Source organism: Mauremys mutica, chromosome 4, assembly GCF_020497125.1.
Source record: "Mauremys mutica isolate MM-2020 ecotype Southern chromosome 4, ASM2049712v1, whole genome shotgun sequence".
Lineage (NCBI taxonomy): Eukaryota > Metazoa > Chordata > Testudines > Geoemydidae > Mauremys > Mauremys mutica.
Window position 1 is genome coordinate 95,864,127 of NC_059075.1, and position 24,340 is coordinate 95,888,466.

The following is a 24,340-nucleotide window of genomic DNA, read 5'->3' on the forward strand; positions in this document are numbered from 1 at the left end:
ATACAAGTTCTTTGTATAAGCCTTTGAAAATATCTTCCTCATCCCCCTGAAAAAATTCTGAAATGCCTTCTCATTGAAAATTGTACATGGTTTCATTTTCTGTATTTTTTAAAATAAAGATAAAATTATCTGGAGAAAAATCTGTTTCTATTAAACCACCAGGCTAGTTTTGTTTTGTTTTTTAAAAAAAAAGACAACATACATTCTTTTTACTGCCAAACAAACATGGAAGCTTCCATTTGGTCTTTTGCAATATACATATTAAAATCAACCCACCTATGGTGATTGGCAGATGACCCCTCCTGTTTGTTTTCTACCAGCTGCTGGCAACATGTTTTCTGTGGCTTAAATTAATACCTTTTTACTAGAAAAAAATGCTACAGATGCTTTTAATTTTTTGGAGATCTGCCCATGTGTTTCTCCATCAAATACAGCTTTAAGCACTGAGATAGAGAATGTGTATATAATTAGCTAGAGGAGTCTAGACAATAGTTAGAGTCTGGGGAATTGTTCATGACTAATTGTCATCAGGTAACGCTATACATTCTAGAGAAGCTTTTGGGTTAAGATACCTCATACCGAGATCCACCACAAAAACCTCTCTTCAGAGATGATGCAACTTTATAACTATTTTGATTTTCTCCCATTAGTATCTTACATTGTAATAAAACATCTAACAGAAAATCATCAGTTTAAAAAAAAACCACATTTCTAAGTACTTCTATTTTACTCAAATATGGCTTTTTAGAAATCTGAGTGCAATATATTGCAAACTAAGGGCTTGATCCAAAGTCATTTTCAGCACCTACAACTCCAACCGACTTCAGCTAGAGCTGTGGGTATTCAACTCCCCTTTGGATCAGCCCCCAAATGAGAAAAAAATCTTAATTCTGGGAATAAATAGCAGCTATCTACACTATGTTTCTTAGATCTGACCATTTCAATTAATCGTCCACTCATCTAAGATTTGCACTTCAAATTTATTTCAGGTTTAAATAAACTAGTATTACAGAAAATACCTACTATTAACAAAGGATACCATGAGTAATAAATTTAAAAAGGCATGGCTAGAAGTAGGTGCATTAGGTACAGTAAAAAGTTTTTTTTTTCTTCAAAACATCTCCATGCAAGTAGTAAACCTTGTACCCAGAGCAAAAGATCAAAGCAAGAGAAAAGGGATGTGCCATATTCAGGTTTCAAAACCCAGTCACTTGTCACTACCACCCTGAAATGTCTGAAAGAACATGGTCTTTCTTGGTCTTTAAAACAAGCATTATAAAATGTAAACCCAGAAACATGGTTGTTCACAGCCAGAAACCCACCCCTGCAGAAATGTTTATAAAATATCCTTCATTTAGTCCCCATGTTCTGGAAATGCATCTGGACACTGAACTTCATGATACCTTTCTTGTACAGTACACGTTTTAAATTCATAGTGTGTTTTGATTGCACTTAGTCTATTGAAGTGAGCTCTTTGTTCACTTAAAGCACATATTAAATTGAAATGTTTATAAACATATTGCAAGGCTGTTAATTTTGGAAATCTGAAAGGCACAAATTAGCAAGACACTTAAGAATTTAAACCCTAAAGAACTTTTTCACCCATTCAAGCATGTTTTCAAGTGATAGCTCTGCTTCCCGGTACATATGAGTAAGTACTTCTAGCAGCGCACACAGGAATGGCACACCAAGGCTCAAGAGTTCATACAAATAGGTATAGTTGTATGCATTGTCCCTCAAATGAAGATTGGTAGCGTGCAGAAAACCATGCATCCAGTTAGACAGGCGTCTTGGAATGTCAAGCAGATCCCTCGTCACCCTAAGGGGCCAGCTTAGAGTTTTCCTAAAGAAGGAAGTCATGATACCTGGGGGCCTGTCCTCTGGACTGCTAATAGTAGAAGTAATACTTTCTGTGGTGGTTTCTGGGTGCTTGGGTTCCTCTTGCGTCCACATTTCTGTTTCCACCTTAAAAAGGGAAAATTAAAAAATTAAAAATAACTGCACAAGGGCTGAGATATAAATGTCTTTACAAGGATTAATAGATTCCATGGCAAGAAGGGATCATCTAGTCCAGTGGTTCTCAAGCAAGGGTACGCAAACCCCTGGGGGTATGCAGAGGTCTTCCAGGGGTACATCAACTTGCTTAGATATTTGCCTAGTTTTACAACAGGCTACATAAAAAGCACTAGCGAAGTCAATACAAACTAAAATTTCATACAATGCCTTGTTTATACTACTCTATATACTACACACTGAAATGTATATTTATATTCCAATTGATTTATTTTATAATTATAGGGTAAACGAGCAAGTAAGCAATGTTTCAGTAACAGCGTGCTGTGACACTTTCGTATTTTTATGTCTGATTTTGTAAGCAAGTAGTTTTTAAGTGGGGAGTACACAAGACAAATCAGACTCCTGAAAGGGGTACAGTAGTCTGGAAAGGTTGAGAGCCACTGATCTAGTCTGATCTCCTGTATAACAGGCCACAGAACTTTCCCCAAATAATTGCTAGAACATCTCTTTTAGAAAACACATCCAATCTTGTTTAAAAATCACCAGTGATGGTAAGTTGTTCCAGTGGCTATTTACTCGCACTGTTGGCACAATACTATATATTCTTGTGTCTGACACCTACAGGTGAATTATGTAATGTAGTTCCACAAATTCCCACCATCCCTATCTAAATACACAAACATGCAATCCAAGACTCAAATATTTTATCTTCATACAACCATTGTTTTTATTTGTATTATCTTAATTTGTAGAATATAATTTGTTCTGCAGTTTGCTTTAGTCTATGACAATGACACACAGCATTGGGATGGTAGCACAGGCAAGTATTTGTAAGAGTGACTTTAACTTTCTGTGATCACTGAGAGACAAACTTCAACTAAGGTTCCACTTCTGATTGATGTCAACTTCAGCCTTACCTTATCGAGTCCGAGCTCACTTTCACAATGTTAGCTTATAGCTATTGATTCTCAAACCATAAATATGCCAAATGCAAAAGAATAAAAGGTTAGCATTACTTCAGGGTACTTTTCCCCATTTTTCTGGTGGGGGGGGGGAGGAGGGGAGAAAGAAACCAAACCCCACAAAACTGCCTCAACATTTATTGCATTAGAAGTATCAATACATACTTTCTCTTGCGTTTTTAATGTAGATCGTCTCTTCCTGTGCTTATTGCTTGTTTTACAGTGTGTAAAATGAGGTTTGCAGTAAAATTTACCTGTAAAAGAAATTACATTATATTTAGCCGGTAGGTCCAAGGACTAAAAACAAGCCAATGTATCTGTAAGACAACTGAAGCAGCAAGTCTAGTGGTCAGAGGACAGCAAGAGGAATTGGGACTTCTGTTCTATTCCCAGATTTGCCACTGACACACTGAATGACCCTGAACAAGTTGCTTTCTGTGTACTGGTTCACACACAGGCGGCATTACCCCACGTCACATTTCTATCACACGTTTAACGTCAGTAAAATGCTTTGAGATCCTAGAAGTACAACCCAATTTCAGATGCTAACCAGTTAACCTGTTGAACCTGTTCCACTGTGTATAAAGAAACAGTCATTGAAGCAGGAGAACGGAAACCTGGGTCTACCCTCTTCCCTACTGAGTGCCGTAGCCCCTGGACTAGAGAGTCTTCTCACTCGGACTCTGGCCCAGTGAATATTTAGAGTGGAACAGTTTTAACATGAGAGATTGAAAGAGCCAGGCCCCAAAATACCCCAGAGGCCGGTAGTTAGGACACTTTCCTGAGAGATGAGACCCAAGTTCAAATCCCTTCTCCATATCAGGCAGAGAGAGGTATCAAACCTGGGTCTCATGCATCCTGGGCAAGTTCCCTACAACAGACTTGAAAGTGGTAAGTGGGGCATTACTATCTGCCACACACCCAAGCAGCAGGAACTCAGGTACCATGGAGACTTTAATGATGGAAATTTAGGTGCTCAGGAACTTTAGGTGCCTACAGGGTTAAGGTGGCAGCGGAGTAGGGGTTTTGAGGCTCACTGGTGCCTAAATGTTGGATTTAGGTGCCTAACTGGTACTTTAGGTGGCAAAGTTCTTTTGTGGCTCTACTCTACGTCTCTGTATACTGTGATGCACTGGTACAGTCACCGAAGTTCAGACCCTATTGTGAACATTTTGGGAAGGAAAGGGGACATTCTCGAACTTTAACATATCCCTTCTAGAAACAGGGGTCAGCCATGGAGGCCAGGTGTGGATCCCAACACTCTTAAAGTCTGGAGAGTACTAGAATAGATTGTGCCAGCAGTCTGCTAAAGTTGCTGCTTCCAACTGCCGAGCTACAGCCTCTTTGGGGATGGAAAAAAAATCCACACTTTTTCTTATTTGTTTCAAAACTGCGATTAATTCTGCCTCACTCTCACACTGTATGTTGAATAAGGAAAATGTTTTTATAAACTGGGGGGGAGGGGGGAGAATGATCAGGAGGCTGGAGTGTTACTTTGGCAAGTGAAGGTCAATGCAGGAAAACACTCCTTTTTGTCTTTACTTCAACCCACAATCAGAGAAGTGACACGTGTTTGATCTCTCAACCAAGTTTCCAGCAAACATTTCTTCATTTAAACAGAACTACCATGAGGTCAGTCATAATTAGGCTTAACTGAAAGGGTTGGGACTGCAATTGCAGTGGGAATATAAATTGTGAAAGATCAGCATGAGCAGAATTTATTAATGGGTCATGCACATCTCCTGACTGAGCTACCTGGCCTCTACGTTTTTCTGCTCTGTTCAAGCTTTAAGATGCATACATTTAAAAAAAAATTCTTTAAATAAATAGTTACTATATTACCTTCTTCTACATCAAAAGCATAGATTCCTAAGCGGAGCGTTGTAGAACATACATCACACTTAAAGCATTCCCTATGAAAGAAGTGGCCCTCTGCACTCAGGCGCTCCATGACATATACCCGTTTCTTGCAGAAATAACAGATGTCACTGCCACCTATAGTCTGAGGAAATTCTTTTCGCAGAGATCCCTGTTAAAGATAAGTAAAAGATTAAAACATAGGTAAAGTATTGTGTTGCCAATCAACTACAGTACATGCATATACTTCATCTACTACATTGCTGCTTTATTAAATATCCCATGCAGTTTTCACACACGTACTTAATATGAGTAGCTGCTGTCAACTTTTCTGCTGTCTCCTCTTTGTACTCATTTGATAGGATACTTTATGTTTATACAACACTCGAAAATACTCACTTTACTAAGACTTTTAAGGGACAAAGTTTCAGCTGGGCCTGCACCCAGCCTCCACACAAGATTGTGTGTGTGCATTCACACACACACACACACACACACACACTTACTTACTTTTGTACTTGTGCAGGTACAAGGTAATATTCACCCCCAACACCCATTTGTTAAACTACGGCGTGCTGGCTCAAATGCAAACGTTTGCATGAATATAAGTATTAGAGCTTAGGCAGATGTTTGCACTTGCAAAGCACAGACATGCCAGAGTATGAAATGCTCTGCTAGTATTTGAAAACACATTTATTTATACCTAACTGTTTTGAGGTTGGTATTTTTGTCCTTAGATTGCCTGTACACGTTTTTACATTGCTTCTTCAAGGTATATTTGGAATACACTAGAAATTGTGGTTTTAAAATATGGTATTAACTACTGAAATCTTTTTTAAAATGTTAATGACATTCTTTATTTCCCCAAGGTTTATTACTGATGGATCCTTGTGTCTGCAAGGCCCATCAGGAACCAAGCAGACCAAATTTGGTCATGCTTCAGTTTTCCCACAAAAGGGCATGTATGACGAGGCTGCAAAAGCAACCTCTATTGGATACCCTTATTCTACCTAGCTATAGACCCATGCAGAACTGTCCCCTACGTCTTACATGAGAAGAAGTAATCTGCATGGAGAGGAGGAGGTTGGGGCTTTGACAAGATACATATAAGCAACTTGCAGACTATACCACCTAACCTCCAGATCCCCATCAGAGACCATCGTTTTGTGGTACCTCACTTTTTGGTGTTAACCACAACCAAGGCGCAATGCACTTCCATCTTATGCTTCCCCTCTAGCTGTGCATTGTTTGTGTGCAAGTTCCAGTCAGCATTTGCCCCCTCCATCTCATTTGCCAAAACAGATTATTTCTACACACAAAATTTCCAAAATATGCAAGCATACAAGTGAAAAAAGCCAGTCGCAAATACTATGTTAATGGAGTGATGAACTATTCAGTGATGAATTATTGCTAAGCTGAAACAACTGCATATTAGTACTTGCTAATAACTGAGCACCACGACAACACCACCTCACTTTGCCTTTCAATACCTCACAACTCTGAACAATAGAAGCACAAGTAGGAGAAGTGGAATAGGAAGTGGGGAAAGATGTAGCTGTGTCCAATGACTGGTTCTGAATTCAACACAATATCATCATAGTTTAGAACTGCTTACTTCAAAAGGAAACATGAATTATTCAACATACATATCTGGAATGTAACTGTACAAACATGCACTTTAATAAAAACTTTCTTCAGAAACCAACTTTGATTAACAACTGTCTTTACTTACTAGTTGCACTAGCAATTACACTTAGTAGACACTCCCAAGATTTTAAGATGCAGAGGCAAGTAATAAAATATAACAGAAGCCCTGGTCTCTGACATTTACAGAATATACCCATGCATGCATAGCTTTTGCTAATAAGCACCTAGTTTTTGGAGAAAAGAAAAAGAAAAAAAAAAAGGGAGAAAAATTCCAGAATGCTTAAGGACCAGAATTGATCCAATTCTAGAATCTTAAATTGGATCGTTGGGATCCTGGAAATGTTACTCATAAAATGAAGATATTTAATTCTTTGTGGGTTTAGCCTTACCAGTTCTGGGGAGGAAAACTGTGGCTTGGGCCTGTGGTCATTCACATAGAGATTGACAAGGACTTCAGCCACAACCCCTATTCCATGTGACACCTTTCCTACAGTCATCTAACCAGCAAAGGGAGAAGATGAAGAATAGAAGAAAGAGTTTTCATTATTTCTGAGAAAAGGACACAACTTATTTGAAAACACACACACACAAGTGCAAGCAGTGATAAAAACAGGCTAGAAATGAGAAAGAAGAAAGTCTAGCACAATGTGGGTATTGCCATGCATTATCTACAACAGGGGTAGGCAACCTATGGCACGTCGACCCCTGATCTACAAACAAAAGGAATTTGCTCTTTTTTATTTTAAGTAAAATTTTTCTCCTTAATATGATGCTCATTTTCTAAAATGTACATATTCCAAAGAGGATGAGAGGAATGGAAACTACAACTTCACAACGAAGATTCATCAATCCCAGAGCTTCATAAAAACATTCCACAAAAGTTCACAGGAAGCTCTGTAAGAAAATATTCAGTTGAAATTGACAAACTATTCATTATTTTCCTGCCTAACCACTCTTATCTTATGATTTTGATATTAGAAATAAATTTGAGGGGCTTGGAACCAACTGCTTAATATAAATTTAACAACCCCTCCTCCCCCCAAAAAAACCAAAACCCCACCACCACCCTGAAGGTGATGCCAAAACAGACCACTGCAGCAAAAGCATAAATTCATATGAACAATATGAATTTATGGATTAACAGAAGATAACGAAGACTAAGTGAGGAAATGTAGGTTAGAATCTAGTAATGGGAGATTACATCTTCGTCTGCTCCTAACAGTTTTTAGTTATGACAAAATATTTCTAAGCATATTGCATCAGTTATAAATTAAATTAAATTAAAATAAAATGCACAGAACTGACACTCCCATATATTAGAGACACAAGGCAGGTCAGGTAATCTCTCTTGTTGGACCAGCCACAGAAATTGGTCCAATAAAAGATATTACCTCACCTACCTTCTCTCTCATATATCCTGGGACCCACATGGCTACAACAACAACAACAACAACAACAACACAAAGAACTAGCGTCTATTAGTATTTTATGAGGATACATTAAATAATTATTAGAAAGGAAAGAGGTTGGCAGCTGCTTAATTCCACCATTTGCACCATGGTGGTTAGGTTATTCTTAATTATATTTGTAAAATGAGCTGGACTGCAAGAACCATCCACTCCCATGCTTACATCAGACAACCTTTGTTAGCCACACTGTAGTTCTTCAGAACAATATTCTCAAAGCAAAAAAAAAAAAAATGTATAGCATCTGCTCTGAAGTCATCATTATTACAGAATTTCCAGTCTCTGCTTAAACCAACAACATTCATTTTAACCTAAGCTGAGGCAGATATTGAGTGATACCACAGAAGAAGCTATGGCTTAGGGAAGAAGCTACTCCGTTCCGGTAATAAATGAATCAGCTGCTTGAACTTTATTTCCTCTGAAAACCTTTTGTCTACTGAATTACAATTCCTCAGGGGATTAGCCTGTATTAATCTTCTGTGCTCTCAATTTTATTTATTTTTTAATTTAGACTGAGTCTCTATTAACGCACAATTTACAATGGAGATCTTACGGAAAAATTCAGTACTTCATAGGAGAAGAAAGGCACTGAAGAAATTAATCATGAGGAAGACATACAACTAAGAGCATGACATTTGATTCTGAAAGTGCTTGACCCTGCAAAGTACAGGCACTCTGGATCTGTTCCAGATAACAAAATGTGCTTAACTCAAACCATGTGAGCATTGACTTTGATGGGACTACTGGTGTTTAAACTTAATGACTAGGGCTAATGATTTGTCACAATAAAGGGCGTGTAAAATCAGTCTGGTTGTGAAAAAAGGCAATGGTCACAAACTGAAAATTAAAAACACTGAAAGTCATCTATTGCATTCTCTTAAGCCCAAATAGCTTGTATTTCACAATGAAAGGTATTTAAAAGCATTTGAGTATTTAAATATTGACCTATTAGCATTTATCCCACTAACTGACGGTCCAGTCTCTCCCCAGCAGCAGAACAGAAGGGTGGGTGGGAGAGAATTACTACTGCTTTCTAGTCCCAGCGCACGTCTACTCATACAGCGTGGCAGCTCTCCCCTGGGCATAATAAAACTACCTTCATGAACAGCGGAAGCCATGTTGGCGGCAGAAGCTCATGAGTTGCTCAAGGGGGTGGTTTATTCACCCCCGAGTGACATAAGTTACGCAGGCATAAACTGTAGTGTAGACATAGCCTAAGCCTCTACAAAGGCAGCAGTAGAATAGGGGAGCCACGAGTCTCTTAACTTGCTACTGAAGCTAGGCTAGGACTTTTTCCACCCGAACTAGGGAAGGCATAGAATCCATTTCACAACCTCAAACTACTAGCCTCAGGAACGAGCATTTCTGCTCCCTGCTAATCCCCCATGCAGCCTAGGTTTCAACAAAACAGGTCCCAAGTTCCCATCACATCCACTCTCTCAAATGGGAAAGCCCCAAAACATCAAAAAGATATTTAAAAGAAACAAACCAAAAAGGTGAACATAAACATCCATGGAATACATGATGATTGTTACAAACATTCAGCCTCAGTAATGACAAGTCACTTTGGCTACTTTGGGGTGGGGTGAAAGGAGCATAAAGGAAATTAATTTTTGTAAATTTCATAAACAAAGTGCACATCAGAACCTCTGAAATGTCCAGCAACTTATAGCTACCAAGGTGTCTTGAATGTTAATCAAATGATATGCACTTTTGGCTAGTAGATAAAAGATGAACAGCATGTATGCTATACAGACAACGCCAAATAACCTCTGTTTTTTAAAAAATGGGAGTAACTGCTGTAAAATATGTATATTCATCACCTTGTCGGGCCCAAGTAGTGTAATTCTTATGTACAAGATGGCATATTAAATCAGATCTTAGCATTAAAAGTTATGTTACTTTTCACTGAAGGTGAACCTCCCTTTCTTTCCCTTTCATTACATTTTTAAAACCACAACTTTTCTCCCAAAACTCTACATTTGTGCAAATTTAAGCAGCAATTTACTTATTGCACTATGGCTTCCTGAATAAAGAGCTCATTGAGACATCAGCTGAAGCAGGAAGTTTCAGCTTCATCTTGTTAAATAGTCATGTAATAATTTAAACAAACAAAGCTACACATAACTAGATGACTATTTGAAGGAGGGGCAAAATACTATTGACGCTAACCTACATTCCTTGTTTGGTTTCTCTTCTCCACCCATTAAAACAATTAGTGCTGATATTAAAACAACCAAAACAAGAGCTAGCAAAATTGCATACCTACGCCTACTATTAAATGCAATATTAAAAGCAAATGTATTCATTACGAAAACAAATGCAAATTCAGTGTAAAACAAAAAGTGACTTCAATTCAAGTTGGTGGTGACCAAATGACCCTCTCCATAAGCATTCCCATCCTCAAATCACAGGGTATCATTTCCATCTGATGGCTGTTCAGTGGTCTATATAAAATTATCTTGATTGTCTAATATCCCATGAACACATGCCCACATCACAGAAACCACGAATACAAAAGACACTAAACAGTAATCTTGTCAGAAGTCTCAGCAGGTGGGGTAAGAACTGAATGGGACTGAAGACTGAACTAAATCTTATTCCATGGTCCCTCCGGTGTACTGGTGCTATCCATGCTGTACATGTACTGCAGATGAATAAAAAAAGGTCAGTCTGCAAATACTTCAATATTGCACTCTCCATAAACAATGACTTCAGACATTTTTTTTTAAATAGCAAAAGTAGGAGAAAACATTACTCTTAAATTGTTGATCCCAGACCTAGCTAAATTAATACAGAAGAAATTGTGTAGGCAACAGTGTTGGAACTACATTTAAGAGGAATCAACTGAACTCTTCCTTCATAGCTACTGGCTTGATAACAGGTTTTGAAAAAGCAGTTACTAGGCCATCCCATCCTTCGTCTCTTTTTCCTTCCAAATCTGATATCAATGACCGATAGTTCTTAGAGTTTTCCCAACTCTGAGCAGATTCAATGATGATGGTAATCAAGTTTATATGTATCATGACTGCAAACTCAAAATACAAGACAAAATGGGATTGGTTATCCACAGAAAGCAAGGCAGCACAAAGAGATTCAGTCTCCAAGTAGGTTAGCTGAACAGCACAGTTTAGACTATCAACTAAAGTCTGGTCCTTCAAGTGACACAAAAGGGCCAGATTCTGGCTTCAACTCATCAGCAGTAAATTCCCCTGGTGTAGGAAAACTCCCTCTTGGCGTAAAAGATGCCACAGCAAGCTACTGTGCCAGCTGTCTCTCCCTCTTCCCCTCCAATACAGCAGGTGCGTCAACTGAGGGAGGGTAGGTGTTGTGGGGGAGAGGAGGTGCCTGGCAGAGTCATGCTCTGTTATACCTATCTTCTCTGATGTAGTGTTCACTCAAGGCTCTAGGCCCATGTCATAACTTAGAGCAGTTCCTTTGCTGCTCTAAACCTCATTGGGGCTGGAGTCAGCACAGGCAGCCCCTCAGAAATAGGGAGCTGCAAGCAGTTCAACAATCTCCCCCTCCAGTTTCCTTTGCTGAGCAGATCTCAACTACAGGAGAGAATCTGGCCCCACATTTGTATACCAGAAAGATGATCCTTTAGCAGATGGAAGTCTGCCAGCTTTCATACAGCTTAAATTAGTTACACTGCTGTGCTGCACCTTGCTTGCCTGATACTGATCATTTACTCTGAACCTACAAACACTTAAGCATAACTTGGCTCATGCACGTAATCCCCTTGTGACTACTAATAAAGTCCCAAACATGCTTAAGTCTTTGTATGATCATGGCCATAGTTATTGCTCTACGTGACATTCTGCTGCACATGACAAATATGTCTACAGAGGGCCAGCCCTACACCAAATGCTGCCCCAGGCAAGGAGTGTCTTTGGCACCCCCTCATCCGTTGGTTAAACTTCTGAATACCTTATTTTGTATTGCATTTGTAGCCCATTTCACGACTTTGCTTCACAATTTGAACGCATGGATTTATCCCTGTCAGACATTCTATTTTCCCTTTTTGTCACTTACAACAAAAACAGCACCTTGAGCCCGACACCTCAGTTGGCCGCCTTGGTCGCCTTCCCTAAATCCAGCCCAGTGTCTACAGTAGTGGTGTTGGGTATCTAGGTTTCCTAAAAAGGGTCCCTTATGTTGCTCATAGAGCAACATGCAAGGTGGCACTACGCAAATATCTAAAAAAAGCAAATAAAAATTCAGAACAACATTTTGTAAAAAAAAAATTGAGGACTGTTGAACATAATTATTAATGGTACATTGCCAAAGCTCTACAGCAGGTTTATCTGGTTGGTTAACTGCTCCAATATTAATTCATTAGCTAAGGGGTTTGGAGGAGAAGCCTGGGTTCCATAATTTTGTAGAATATTATTTATATTGCCACTGCAATCAGATGTGCTAGTAGTTTTAACACACAAAGGAAAACACGAAAACTGACCCAGGAGCATACAGTCTTTATCCCTCCTCGTTAGAGTTACTTTGTCTCCTTTCCTCACCAAATGTCCTGCTTTTAAGCACTTGCTTATTCTTTAAAAAAATTTTGACTGACTGCCCTGGCATAAATTTACTACTTAGATATTGTTTATCTGAGTAGGAAACACCCAACCCTTATTTTCAGCTGGTAATTCCAATCATATGATTCAAGGGAAGTAGTTAATCTGAGGTGTTGTAGATAGCAAAGCCAACTGATTGCAACATGTTTATAGTATGTATGACTTTTAGGGTTTAGGTAGCATAAAGCTTAGACAAGCACCGTCATTCTAAACTTTGGATCATCTTGATTTGCATTGGAGATTATTGTTTAGAGTGTGGACCACCACATTGAACTCTTCACAGAAGATTCAGGGCAGTAGGAGTATTCAACATTCATTTATACTAACCTCCCTGTGGCATCGTTTAAAAATTCTCTTCCATTCCTAACAAGATGCAATAGCTAGACACTTTAATTAAAGGAATATGCCTTTAAAAAGAAATGGGAAGGCATGTTACATTTCCTTAACCTCCCTTCTAGAGGTATCCTTGCCTCAAGCTTAAAAATAGGTTTCAACATGTAAAGCTTTTTAGCCACTATTTTGAGTAAATATGTCAACACCCTTACGATGCATTACAAATGCCTCACAAGGGTAATGCTGTAACAGTCAGCATGGATTTGTCAAAAACAAATCGTGTCAAGCCAATCTGATAGCTTTCTTTGACAATGTAACAAGCCTTGTGGTTGGGGGGAAGCAGCAGACATGGTATATCGTGATTTTAGTAAAGCTTATGAGAAGGTCATGCAAGACAGTATCAAAAACAAACTAGGGAAATGCACTCTAGTTGGAGCTGCTATAAGGTGGGTGCAAAACTGGTTGGAAAACCACTCCCAGAGAATAATCATCAGTGGTTCACAGTCACGCTAGAAGGGCATAACTAGTGGGGTCCCGCAGGGATCAGTTCTGAGTCCGGTTCTGTTCAATTTCTTCAGTGATTTAGATAATGGCATGGACAGTACACTTATCAAGTTTGCAGACAATACCAAGCTGAGAGGGGTTGCAAGTGCTTTGGAGGATAGGATTAAAATTCAAAATGATCTGGACCAACTGGAGAAATGGTCTGAAGTAAATAGGATGAAATTCAATAAGGACAAATGCAAAGTACTCCACTTAGGAAGGAACAAATCGGTTGCACACATACAAAATGGTAATTGCCTACCCAGGAAAGAGTACTGCGGAAAGCGATCCAAGAGTCATAGTGGACCACAAACAAAATACGAGTTAACAGTGTAACGCTGTTGCAAGAAAAACTAACATCTTCTGGGGTGTATTAGCAGGAGTGTTGTAAGTAAGACATGAGAAGTCAATACTCTGCACTGATTAGGCCTCAACTGGAGTATTGTGTCCAGTTCTCGGCGCCACATTTCAGGTAAGATGTGGACAAATTGGAGACAGTCCAGAGAAAAGCAACAAAAATGATTAAAGGCCTAGAAAATGACCTATGAGGGAAGATTGAAAAAAATGGGTTAGTTTAGTCTGGAAAAGAGAAGACTGAGAAGGGACATAACAGTTTTCAAGTATGTAAAAGGTTGTTACAAGGAGGAGGAAGAAATACTGTTCTTCTTAACCTCTGAGGATAGGACAAGAAACAATGGGCTTAAGTTGCAGCAAGGGAGGTTTAGGTTGGACATTAGGAAAAACTTCCAAACTGTCAGGATGGTTAAGCACTGAAATAAATTGCCTAGGGAGGTTGTGGAATCTCGATCATCGGAGATTTTTAAGACCAGGTTAGACAAACACCTGTGAGGGATGGTCTAGATAATACTTAGTCCTGCCATGAGTGCAAGGGACTAGACTAGATGCCTCTCGAGGTCCCTTTTAGACCTACGATTCTATGAAATCAGAATTCAACTGGTAGTAGGATCATCATGTCAGAGAACACAAGCAGTTCAGTATGTATTTCAAAATGAAAAATACTCAAAGATGTTAGTTGGCTGGCATTCTTACAGGGCAGGCTGTGAAGTCTCAGGAAGCTCAGAAAGACTTTTACACTCTCCATTGTTTCCCTGTAAAATAACAGTAAACTCCAGAAGTGCCACTGGCTTGATGGCCCTGGAGCACGTCCACATATTGAAGTCTGCGCTTTACTAGTGCCACCATTCGGAACAGATCACCAATGCAAATCCTGAGCCCTTTAAATCCAGTCATAACATAACACTGACACAGGCAACTTGTGGTGTATAGTTACATCCGGCAAGTTCAAATACATTGTTAAATGGCATCCAAAGTACTTGAAAATAGGCACTATGTGCCTGACACATTATTAAAATTTGTTTATATAAGGCCAGAAATTTAGACAGTGCTTTCTAGACAGAGTAAGATACATTCCCTACCCTAAAAAGTTTGCCATCTAAAATAGACCAAATACGGGACACGTTAATTGAATTGTTAATTGAAGTAAGGAAGGGCATGGAGAGATTACTGCTTAGGAAATCAAGGCTGGAAGGATTTTTGGGTGGTGGGGGTGGGGAGCTTTTAAACACAGGATTTAAAATAGGGGTGGTCTTACTGGGAGACTGTTTCAAGTATAGAGACCCATTGTTGGCATTTGGTCTTTGCTAATATTACAGTAAATTTAGCAGTAGTCTACTTCTTGGGAAAATTATTTTATTTGAAAATTAACTGGATAATCAAGAAGACTTGTGATTCAAAAAAGGAAAATAAAACTTAAGCTGATCTGCCAATTAATGGCAAGCAAAATAATGTGTCGTATTAGGAGACTGAAGTGACCTGAGAGGATACGTAGGATACACAACAATCAGCTGTAACAGTAGTAGCATGCTTGATATGATATTTCTTCAGTGAGTGGGATACCAATAGTCATGGTTTGGACTCAGCGGCAATAGAGCAAGAAAGACTTATGTTCACTTCTGTAAACAAGTTCTCCATCTCTTGAAAAAAAAACCAACAATCTAATAATATTACAGGCTCAGTCATAACTGCTTCCGTATGAATGCATCTACCTTAGAAGTGAGCATGGTGGCCCTAATCAAGAAAGGAGGTCAAAACATTTCACAAGCTCTCAGTTTTTTGTTTTTTTTTTAAATTGTGAAGCATATGCAAAAAACCTCCAATACACCATTGTCAACATGTGACATTTCTCCACATGCGCTACTTAAACAGTGTTTCATCAACCAAGCCTGCAAACTGCCAGTGGCAGGGCAAGGATTTGCAACTGGAGGGGAGAAAAGGGGCATGATGAGTCATTGGAGGTGGGATGGAGAATGAGACTGCTCCACACTCATGCTGTAGCTCAGCTCCTGTCTGCAGGGCTTGGCCCAGCTCCCCACTCCAGACATTGCAACCTGGCGCACGGGGTCACAGTCCCATTCAGGTTTCACCTGATCTTCCCTCTGTCATGAGGGGGGCAGGGCCAGGCCAAATTTGATTGAACAGCGTAACGACATGTCGCACAGGGTCACATGAAACTCCGTGCACCATCTCACAGCGCCCAGAACAGGAAGCCGGATCCAGCCCCACAAGACAGGAACAGCTGCTGCCAGGTGAGTGTGGGGCAGGCTCACTCTCCAGCCTTGCGTATATACCACACATATATCTAAAGGCTGCTGGAGGAAGGGGAAGTGGCTGCCCCCACCCCAAAGCTGGTCCCTATTAGCTCCTTCAGGTTTCTATGGAGTGGAGCACTGAGCAGCAGAATGTGTAAGCACTTGCTTACATATTGAATTTGATCTTTCTAGTCCTAAGTAGTATGTCAAATTTTTACCAAGCTCTAACAAAAAGTCACTAGGTCTTGTGCAGGTAACAGAAAAGATATTTTGAGCATGGATTATGTCAGGGGTAGGCAACCTAAGGCACATGTGCCGAAGGCGGAACATAAGCTGATTTTCAGTGGCACTCACACTGTCCAGGTCCTGGCCACCGGTCTGGGGGGCTCTGCATTTTAAGATGGGTACAAATCCACCAGGAATTTGAGTGAAACAACTAATTTATACTCCTGAATATCTTCACATTCAGCCATTAATTATCTGGGCTGGATTTTGACCATGCTCATGGGTAATTTATGACATGGGTGTTTTTTTTAAAAGAATGTTTGTTTTCATAGTGAGCAGAGACTTAAGCTGAGGAAGGATGGGTTGAAAGGTTTGAGCAGATTCTCTCTTAGCCTCCAAAACACATGGCAAACCATTTTAGGTTTTGATAAACAACCCTTCCCTAACTCCCGCTTCTTAAATGTGGTGGTAGCACCTACTGGTTCCAGATGCCTCAATGTTTGTTCCCACAGCTGCTCTTTAACATTTCTAGGAACTTTATGGCTTCCCCACTTATTCTTACTCCAAACCTGTTCAATATGCTTACTTGTTCTGAGGCCTGAAAGACAACCTGTGCTGCTGTTGCCAAAACCACTGGAGGAGAGAAAGGACACGTAGGTCCTTCCCAAAGATCTGGCCTACAAAGGAGATGGCTGAAAATACCCCAATTAAAATAGTTTCTGCATGTAGGGGAGAAGGAAGCTGAACCTTTTTAAACTTAGCCAGATCAAAGCTTGTGTTACTTCATCATTAATGGGGAACTCTATATTTGTTGGATTTTAATTGATCAAATTGTCTTCAGTTACTTTATGCCTATTTCCTATGTATCAAAGCTGCTTTTATAGAGGAAATGTGTGCTCAAGCATTTAATTCTCAAAAGAAAGAGTTCGCGATATTATTAAAAGGAAACAAAAAATCATTTAAAATTAGCTACTGCTAAGATTAAAATTCTCAAAAATGCATGACCTACTTCTTAGTTTTTAATCTGAATTACTTTTTGTTATGATATTTTACTTTTACAAACGTGCAGAAGTAAATAAAAAAAGTGAGCGGTTTAAACCTCTGCATTCAATGTGAAACAGTACGCACAGATTCTCCATGCAAAGCCAAGACCTTCAATCTGAGCCAATTCTTCTGCAGTTTTTAGAGCAAGAATGGATTTTACATGAAAATCTGTTAATAGAATACCTTGCTAGATTGAACAGCAGGGGAAGCTGAGTGAATAGATGATGAAGATGAAGTAGCAGCTGAATCATGAGCTGGAAGGCAAGAGGGAGTTGGGGGCTCATAATAGGACAGGCCTTTAATAGGTAGTTTATTCTGTATAGAGCAGAAATAGAGGAAAAATTATCAGAAAGGATAGTCACATTAACAAATGTTAAGATGATGGAATTGCACAACCATGCACAAGAAAAGGTTAGGAAGGTAGTAATAGTACAGTTACTTCAAAACTGAAACTCTGCTACTCTGGTCAAATAAACATGACTTGGCTCTTTGTTAAGGTACACATTATTAAAAAGTACAGTGAAGAGTAACAGAACACAACAATAAGCAGCTTCCAGAGAACAGTATCTGCTGCAACTCTTACAAGGGAATGCACCAGTCTAGTAGATTAACCTCTTCAGAGAGTGTGTTTTGCAATTACTTAGGTTTCTCGTTACTATGGAGTGTTTTACAGAATTCAGTCCACTATTTTAATATATTAGGAAATAGTGTCATCTCACACAATAGGTGTATGATCTTGTGCATGTACAAAACTTTGTAGTGCACATTTTCACTTAACACATACGCAATAAGGCCTATTATACTGATTAATGGAATCTGCACTCAATTTGGTGTGTGCCACACTGAAAATATTTTTAAGTGGACAATATGAATGGATGGGATAATGAGATCATTATTAATTTTAACCTTATGAATTTAATAACATTTAATTATGATCTGGTATCTACAAGTGCTTAACAATTGAAGTCAGTACAAGTGATTGAATAAATAGAAATTATTTTTCTATTGGGTCACAATTGGCTGAAAAGTTACAAGATGAGATAGTAAATTTGACCTCAGAGGTAAACGCAAAAGTTCGGTACAACATATATTCTGTTTGGCTAATCCTCAAATAAGTGCATTCCAACTTGCTACAGTTAAGTGAAATCTGCTGAGCCAATTAGCAAAAAAACCGAGGACTACTTGCGGCACCTTAGAGACTAACAAATTTATTTGGGCACAAGCTTTTGTGGGCTAAAACCCACTTCATCGGATGCATACAGTGGAAAATACAGTGCGAAGATATATATATATATACACACACACACACACACACACACACACACACACACACACAGAGAACATGAAAAAAAAATGGGATCCCACTGAGGGTTCCAAAAGAAACTACATCATCTACTCAAGAAACTCCCTGAAAAAGCACAGGAACAAAGCTGCACAGACACACCCCTAGAACCCTAACCAGGGGTAGTCTAGCTGCTACCCAGTAAATCCTGGAAATCCTGGATGTCCCATCATCTCAGGCATTGGCACCCTGACAGCAGGATTGTCTGGCTACGTAGGCGCTCTCTTTAGGCCCTATGTTACCAGCACTCCTAGCGAACTTCAAGACACCATTCACTTTCTGAGGAAACTACAATCCATCGGTGATCTTCCGGAAAACACCATCCTGGCCACTATGGATGTAGAAGCCCTCTACACCAACATTCCACACAAAGATGGACTACAAGCCATCAGGAACAGTATCCCCGATAATGTCATGGCAAACTCGGTGGCTGAACTTTGTAACTTTGTCCTCACCCACAACTATTTCACATTTGGGGGCAATGTATACCTTCAAGTCAGCGGCACTGCTATGGGTACCCGCATGGCCCCACAGTATGCCAACATTTTTATGGCAGATTTAGAACAACGCTTCCTCAGCTCTCGTCCCTTAATGCCCCTACTCTACTTGCGCTACATTGATGACATCTTCATCATCTAGACCCATGGAAAAGAAGCCCTTGAGGAATTCCACCAGGATTTCAACAATTTCCATCCCACCATCAACCTCAGCCTGGACCAGTCCACACAAGAGATCCACTTCCTGGACACTACAGTGCAAATAAGCGATGGTCACAAACACCACCCTATACCGGAAACCTACTGACCGCTATACTTACCTACATGCCTCCAGCTTTCATCCAGACCACATCACATGATCCATTGTCTACAGCCAAGCTCTAAGATACAACCACTTTTGCTCCAATCCCTCAGACAGAGACAAACACCTACACAATCTCTATCAAGCGTTCTTAAAACTAAAATACCCACCTGGTGAGGTGAAGAAACAGATTGACAGAGCCAGAAGAATACCCAGAAGTCACCTACTACAGGACAGGCCCAACAAAGAAATTAACAGAACGCCACTAGCCATCACCTTCAGCTCTCAACTAAAACCTCTCCAGCGCATCATCAAGGATCTACAACCTATCCTGAAGAAGAATCCCTCACTCTCACAGATTTTGGAAGACAGACCAGTCCTCGCTTACAGACAGCCCCCAACCTGAAGCAAATACTCACCAGTAACTACACACCACACAACAAAAACACGAATCCAGGAACCTATACTTGCAACAAAGCCTGTTGCCAACTCTGTCCACATATCTATTCAAGCGACACCATCACAGGACCTAATCACATCAGCCACACCATCAGAGGCTTGTTCACCTAAACATCTACCAATGTGAAATATGCCATCATCAGGGCCGGCTCCAAGGTTTTTGCCGCCCCCAAGCGGTGGGGAGGGGAAAAAAAAAAGCCGCTATCGGTGGCAATTCAGCGGTAACTCCACAGTGCTGCTTTCTTCATCAGCAGCAATTCGGCGGAAGGTACTTCCCTCTGAGAGGGACCAAGGGACCTGCCACTGAATTGCCGAGCTGGTGCCTGGAGCCGGCCCTGGCCATCATATGCCAGCAATGCCCCTCTGCCATGTACATTGGCCAAACCAGACAGTCTCTACGTAAGAGAATAAATGGACACAAATCAGACGTCAAGAATTATAACATTCAAAAACGAGTCGGAGAACACTTCAACCTCCCTGGTCACTCAATTACAGACCTAAAAGTCACAATTCTTCAACAACAAAACTTCAAAAACAGACTCCAACGAGAAACTGCAGAACTGGAATTAATTTGCAAACTGGACACCATTAAATAAGGCTTGAATAAAGACTGAGAGTGGATGGGTCATTACACAAAGTAAAAACTATTTCCCCATGCTAATTTTTCTTCTACTGCTATTCACACCTTCATGTCAACTGTCTGAAATGGGCCATCCTGATTATCACTACAAAAGTTGTTTTTTCTCCTGCTAATACAGGCTTGTAATTGATTAGTCTCATTAGAGTTGGTAAGGCAACACCCATTTTCTCATGTTCTCTGTGCGTGTGTGTATGTATATATCTTCCTACTGTATTTTCCACTGCATGCATCGATGAAGTTGGTTTTAGCCCACGAAAGGTTTTGCCCCAAAAAATTTGTTAGTTTCTAAGGTGCCACAAGTACTCCTCATTCTTTTTGCTGATACAGACTAACACGGCTACCACTTTGAAACCTGAGTCAATTAGATAGCATCTTTCTGCTTCATGGTAGATTAGAGGTGCAGTCAATTTTTTCTGAATCACTGACTTCCATCTCCTCTGTATCACTTAATTTCAAAGGAAAAAGTGTTACATTGGAATTCATGAACATACTGGAGAAAGTTTCCAAAATTTCTGATAGAGATTTATGGAATTACACATATACTGACTTCTTTCTTTGGAGAATATCTACGTTGCCCCTCAAGAGAAAATATTTCATCTCTGTTTCGTATCAGTCAACAAAAGCCTTAACAACAATTTCCCCCTCTCCCAATTCCCTAGTCATCCTCTATTAGGCCATTAAGTCAGCTCCTTTTCCGTTCAGCGCAGTGAAGGGTCATTAGTAGTTTACAAATAAAATTCATTCACTGCAGTGGGGCAGAGAGAGCATAAGAGAGATTCAGTAGAATCTGGGATACTGGTCTGCAACAGGATAACATACCCCAGGCCTATCTGTACATCTGACAGTGAGGAGTCATGGAAATCGTCACCCCAAAACCTCCACTTCAACCAATATCTTGACTGCACCTGGCCATTCGATCAGAAACCACACCCATGAGTAGCAACAGAAGAAGTAGAATAGTTTTTAAGATAAAACAAACCTATACAGTGAACACATTGATCAGCTGATTGAATATTCACCTTGTCAAGTCATTTCTAAAGCTACCAGCATTTGAATTCTCAAGCCACCTTTACAATGAGCTGTTTTCTTGTATGTTTCAGGTATGCTTAAATATTCTCACACTTTAAATATCTGGTTATTCTATGTTTTCACTAAAAAGAAGGTAATTATGTTATGTATTTTAACAATACAAGTCATTCTGCATGATGTACTAGGATCTGAACTCCTGACTGTTTCAGCTTCATTCAAGATGAAAAGAAGAAGTGAAAATAGAAAGTTGCTGCAAACGTTTAACTTACATCTGGTTTCTTCTAGACTATTGTTTTTGCAGCTGCAAAACCTAAATATTCACCTTTGGTAAGTCCACGTATCCAAACATTGAGGCAAGATGAGCTGCTTTCTCTTTAATGTTCTTTTTATGAAATTCCCTATTTGCTACGGACTGAGCTTTCTTCTGTAGTAAAAGTCAAAGAAGGGAAACAGAACAGAGAGACAGATTTTAGATAGCAGACATACAAGAAAAGGCAGAAATTCAATATGCACAGGGAAAGGCAATTTATGTCTTAACTATGTAACAGAAGTATGTAAGTACAGTATATATAGTGTACATAGAAGAATTAACCAGAATAAACACAGTTAAGAGAGACAGAAGTTAAAAATGAAATAGCTTGTCACCTGATTAATTTTTTCCTCCACGTGCTGAAGGCGTTTAAGCACTCCAGAAATCACAAATGCAGCAGGACAGGTAGATGCAAGAGTTTCTGAAAGCCTGGACTGCATGTCTGTTTTTTCTATAATTCTTGATCCCCTGGCCACACGATCAGAACCATGCAAAGATTGCTTTGGTTCTCTGACCACATGTTCAGTACTAGCTACTGCCTGAAACTGGGAAACACTTCAAATGAAAAAAGTTGTTCTCGGACTATCATGCAACTCATGCATGTTCTAAGACAGCACACACAACAGTGTATCATAGCCATGCACGTACCTAAGCATTTCATATAATGCAGTATTCTTCCATGTTTTAAAACACTGCATTACTATAAAACTCACGCATATTTCCATGCACTGGAGTATATTTGGACCATACAACACATGCAGGTCTTCACATCCTGTAGTCTAGCTATCTCTCAGTCTCTATGTGTAACTCTAAATAGTGTGACTAGACAGGGGTTCTCAAACTGGGGGTCGGGATCCCTCAGGTGGTCCTGAGGTTATTACATGGGGGGGTCGCGAGCTGTCAGCCTCCACCCCAAGCCCCGCTTTGCCTCTAGCATTTATAATGGTGTTAAATACATAAAAAAGTGTTTTTAATTTATAAGGGGGGGCCACACTCAGAAGCTTACTGTTTGAAAGGGGTCACCAGTACAGAAGTCTGAGAACCACTGGACTAGAGGGGGAATTCAACACATTCTCCTGTGATGTCCTGCAGTGTTGTGCATTATTACCACAGAAAACATGCATGAAACTGTGAACTATTGAAGTGTAAAAATACCTCTGAGGAACACAACTTACTTCGCATAATTCGAGATCTACTCTATTAGAGCCTAAGCAGAATACATTTCAGGTCCAAAGGTTTGGGGGGTTTGATAAAGTAAGAGGTGGCTCAAAAAAATCAGACTACAAATAGAAATGGTCTTTGAACCACACCTGTGGTTTCATACTATAATTAAAAATGATCCTCCCATTGGTATTTTCATGAAATCAGGTCTTCTATTTTATAATGGCTGATCAATTACATGAAATTAGGAAATAAAAAAATTCATATTTCTCAAAAAGACAAAACACGTCAGCCTGTAAATTTTTAATTAATGGTACACTATGCACAAGGATATCTTTCTTTAAACAATGATTCTCATCCCATTCATGCAAACCAAATCACGTTCATTGTCTGAATTATTGGCTGATCTACCCTTGCACCCATCAGATAGAGGGAAGGAGTATGGAACAAGGAGCTCACATTCTACAGCAGGCCACTCTGATTTTTCTGGCATGCCAAGAATGGTCTTCCACAAAATAGAAACAAGACAGCAACCTGAACTGCATTAGATAATATTCAGCCTTTTTAAAATTAAGTATCAACACTGTTTGATATGGGACTTTAAAAAAAAAAAAAAAAAAAAGCCAAATTTATTCAGTGTTTCATTCTGGGCTACAATGAGGTTCCTAACTTAGATCCTTACCACAAAATATCTGGGGCTCCACCCAAAAGGACTGGAAAATGGATAACTGTTTAGCTCTTAGATGCTTATCTAAATTGAATCCCAACCCTTTGTTGAGCGCTGAGTCATGAATCATTTTGAATTGTTTCATAGGGTCAAACTGAGCAAAACTCCCTTTGTCTTAGGATTCTATCAAACTACACAGCTTATTGTACATGCATATATCAACACATTGAATGTATTGCAGTATTTTTCTAGCATACAAAATTTATATATACTGCAACATATATACACAACTTCTCCACTGATGTCAATGGGAGTTTGCTTGATTTAAGCACATAGAACTTGACCCATACACATTTAGAGTGCTTTGCATGCATAAACTCATTTTTCAATCAGCTTTCTGATCTTGTCTGAAGAGTGTAATGTAACTTTAACATGGGGGGGGGGGTGTCTCTTATCATTCACCTCTTTTTTCTGTATTATTTTGGGTACTACCACACTAAATTCAAGAACCCTAAATTCAATTAATTTGAGTGTTCTGGAGTCATTTTGAAGACATTGAATCTTGCTGTACTACGTGAAAATAGTACGTTGTTTATTTATAGAAAGATTTTTCTCCTTATGAATTCCTACCTGACTCTTTGGTGGAGGTGAAGGACTT

The 24,340-nt window shown here is 39.5% G+C and overlaps 1 protein-coding gene across 1 annotated transcript in view; it reads right to left on the reverse strand.

Annotated features, from left to right (window-relative positions):
* Positions 1–24,340, reverse strand: part of MICAL2 (microtubule associated monooxygenase, calponin and LIM domain containing 2) — a 189,375-nt gene that overhangs the window by 74,524 nt on the left and 90,511 nt on the right. Inside the window, exons 17-20 of the mRNA XM_045014371.1 lie at positions 21,867–21,968; positions 4,821–5,007; positions 3,144–3,232; positions 1,581–1,965 (exon numbers count right to left, since the gene is read on the reverse strand). Of these exons, the coding sequence (XP_044870306.1) occupies positions 1,581–1,965; positions 3,144–3,232; positions 4,821–5,007; positions 21,867–21,968 (763 nt within the window). The remainder of the gene's footprint in view (positions 1–1,580; positions 1,966–3,143; positions 3,233–4,820; positions 5,008–21,866; positions 21,969–24,340) is intronic.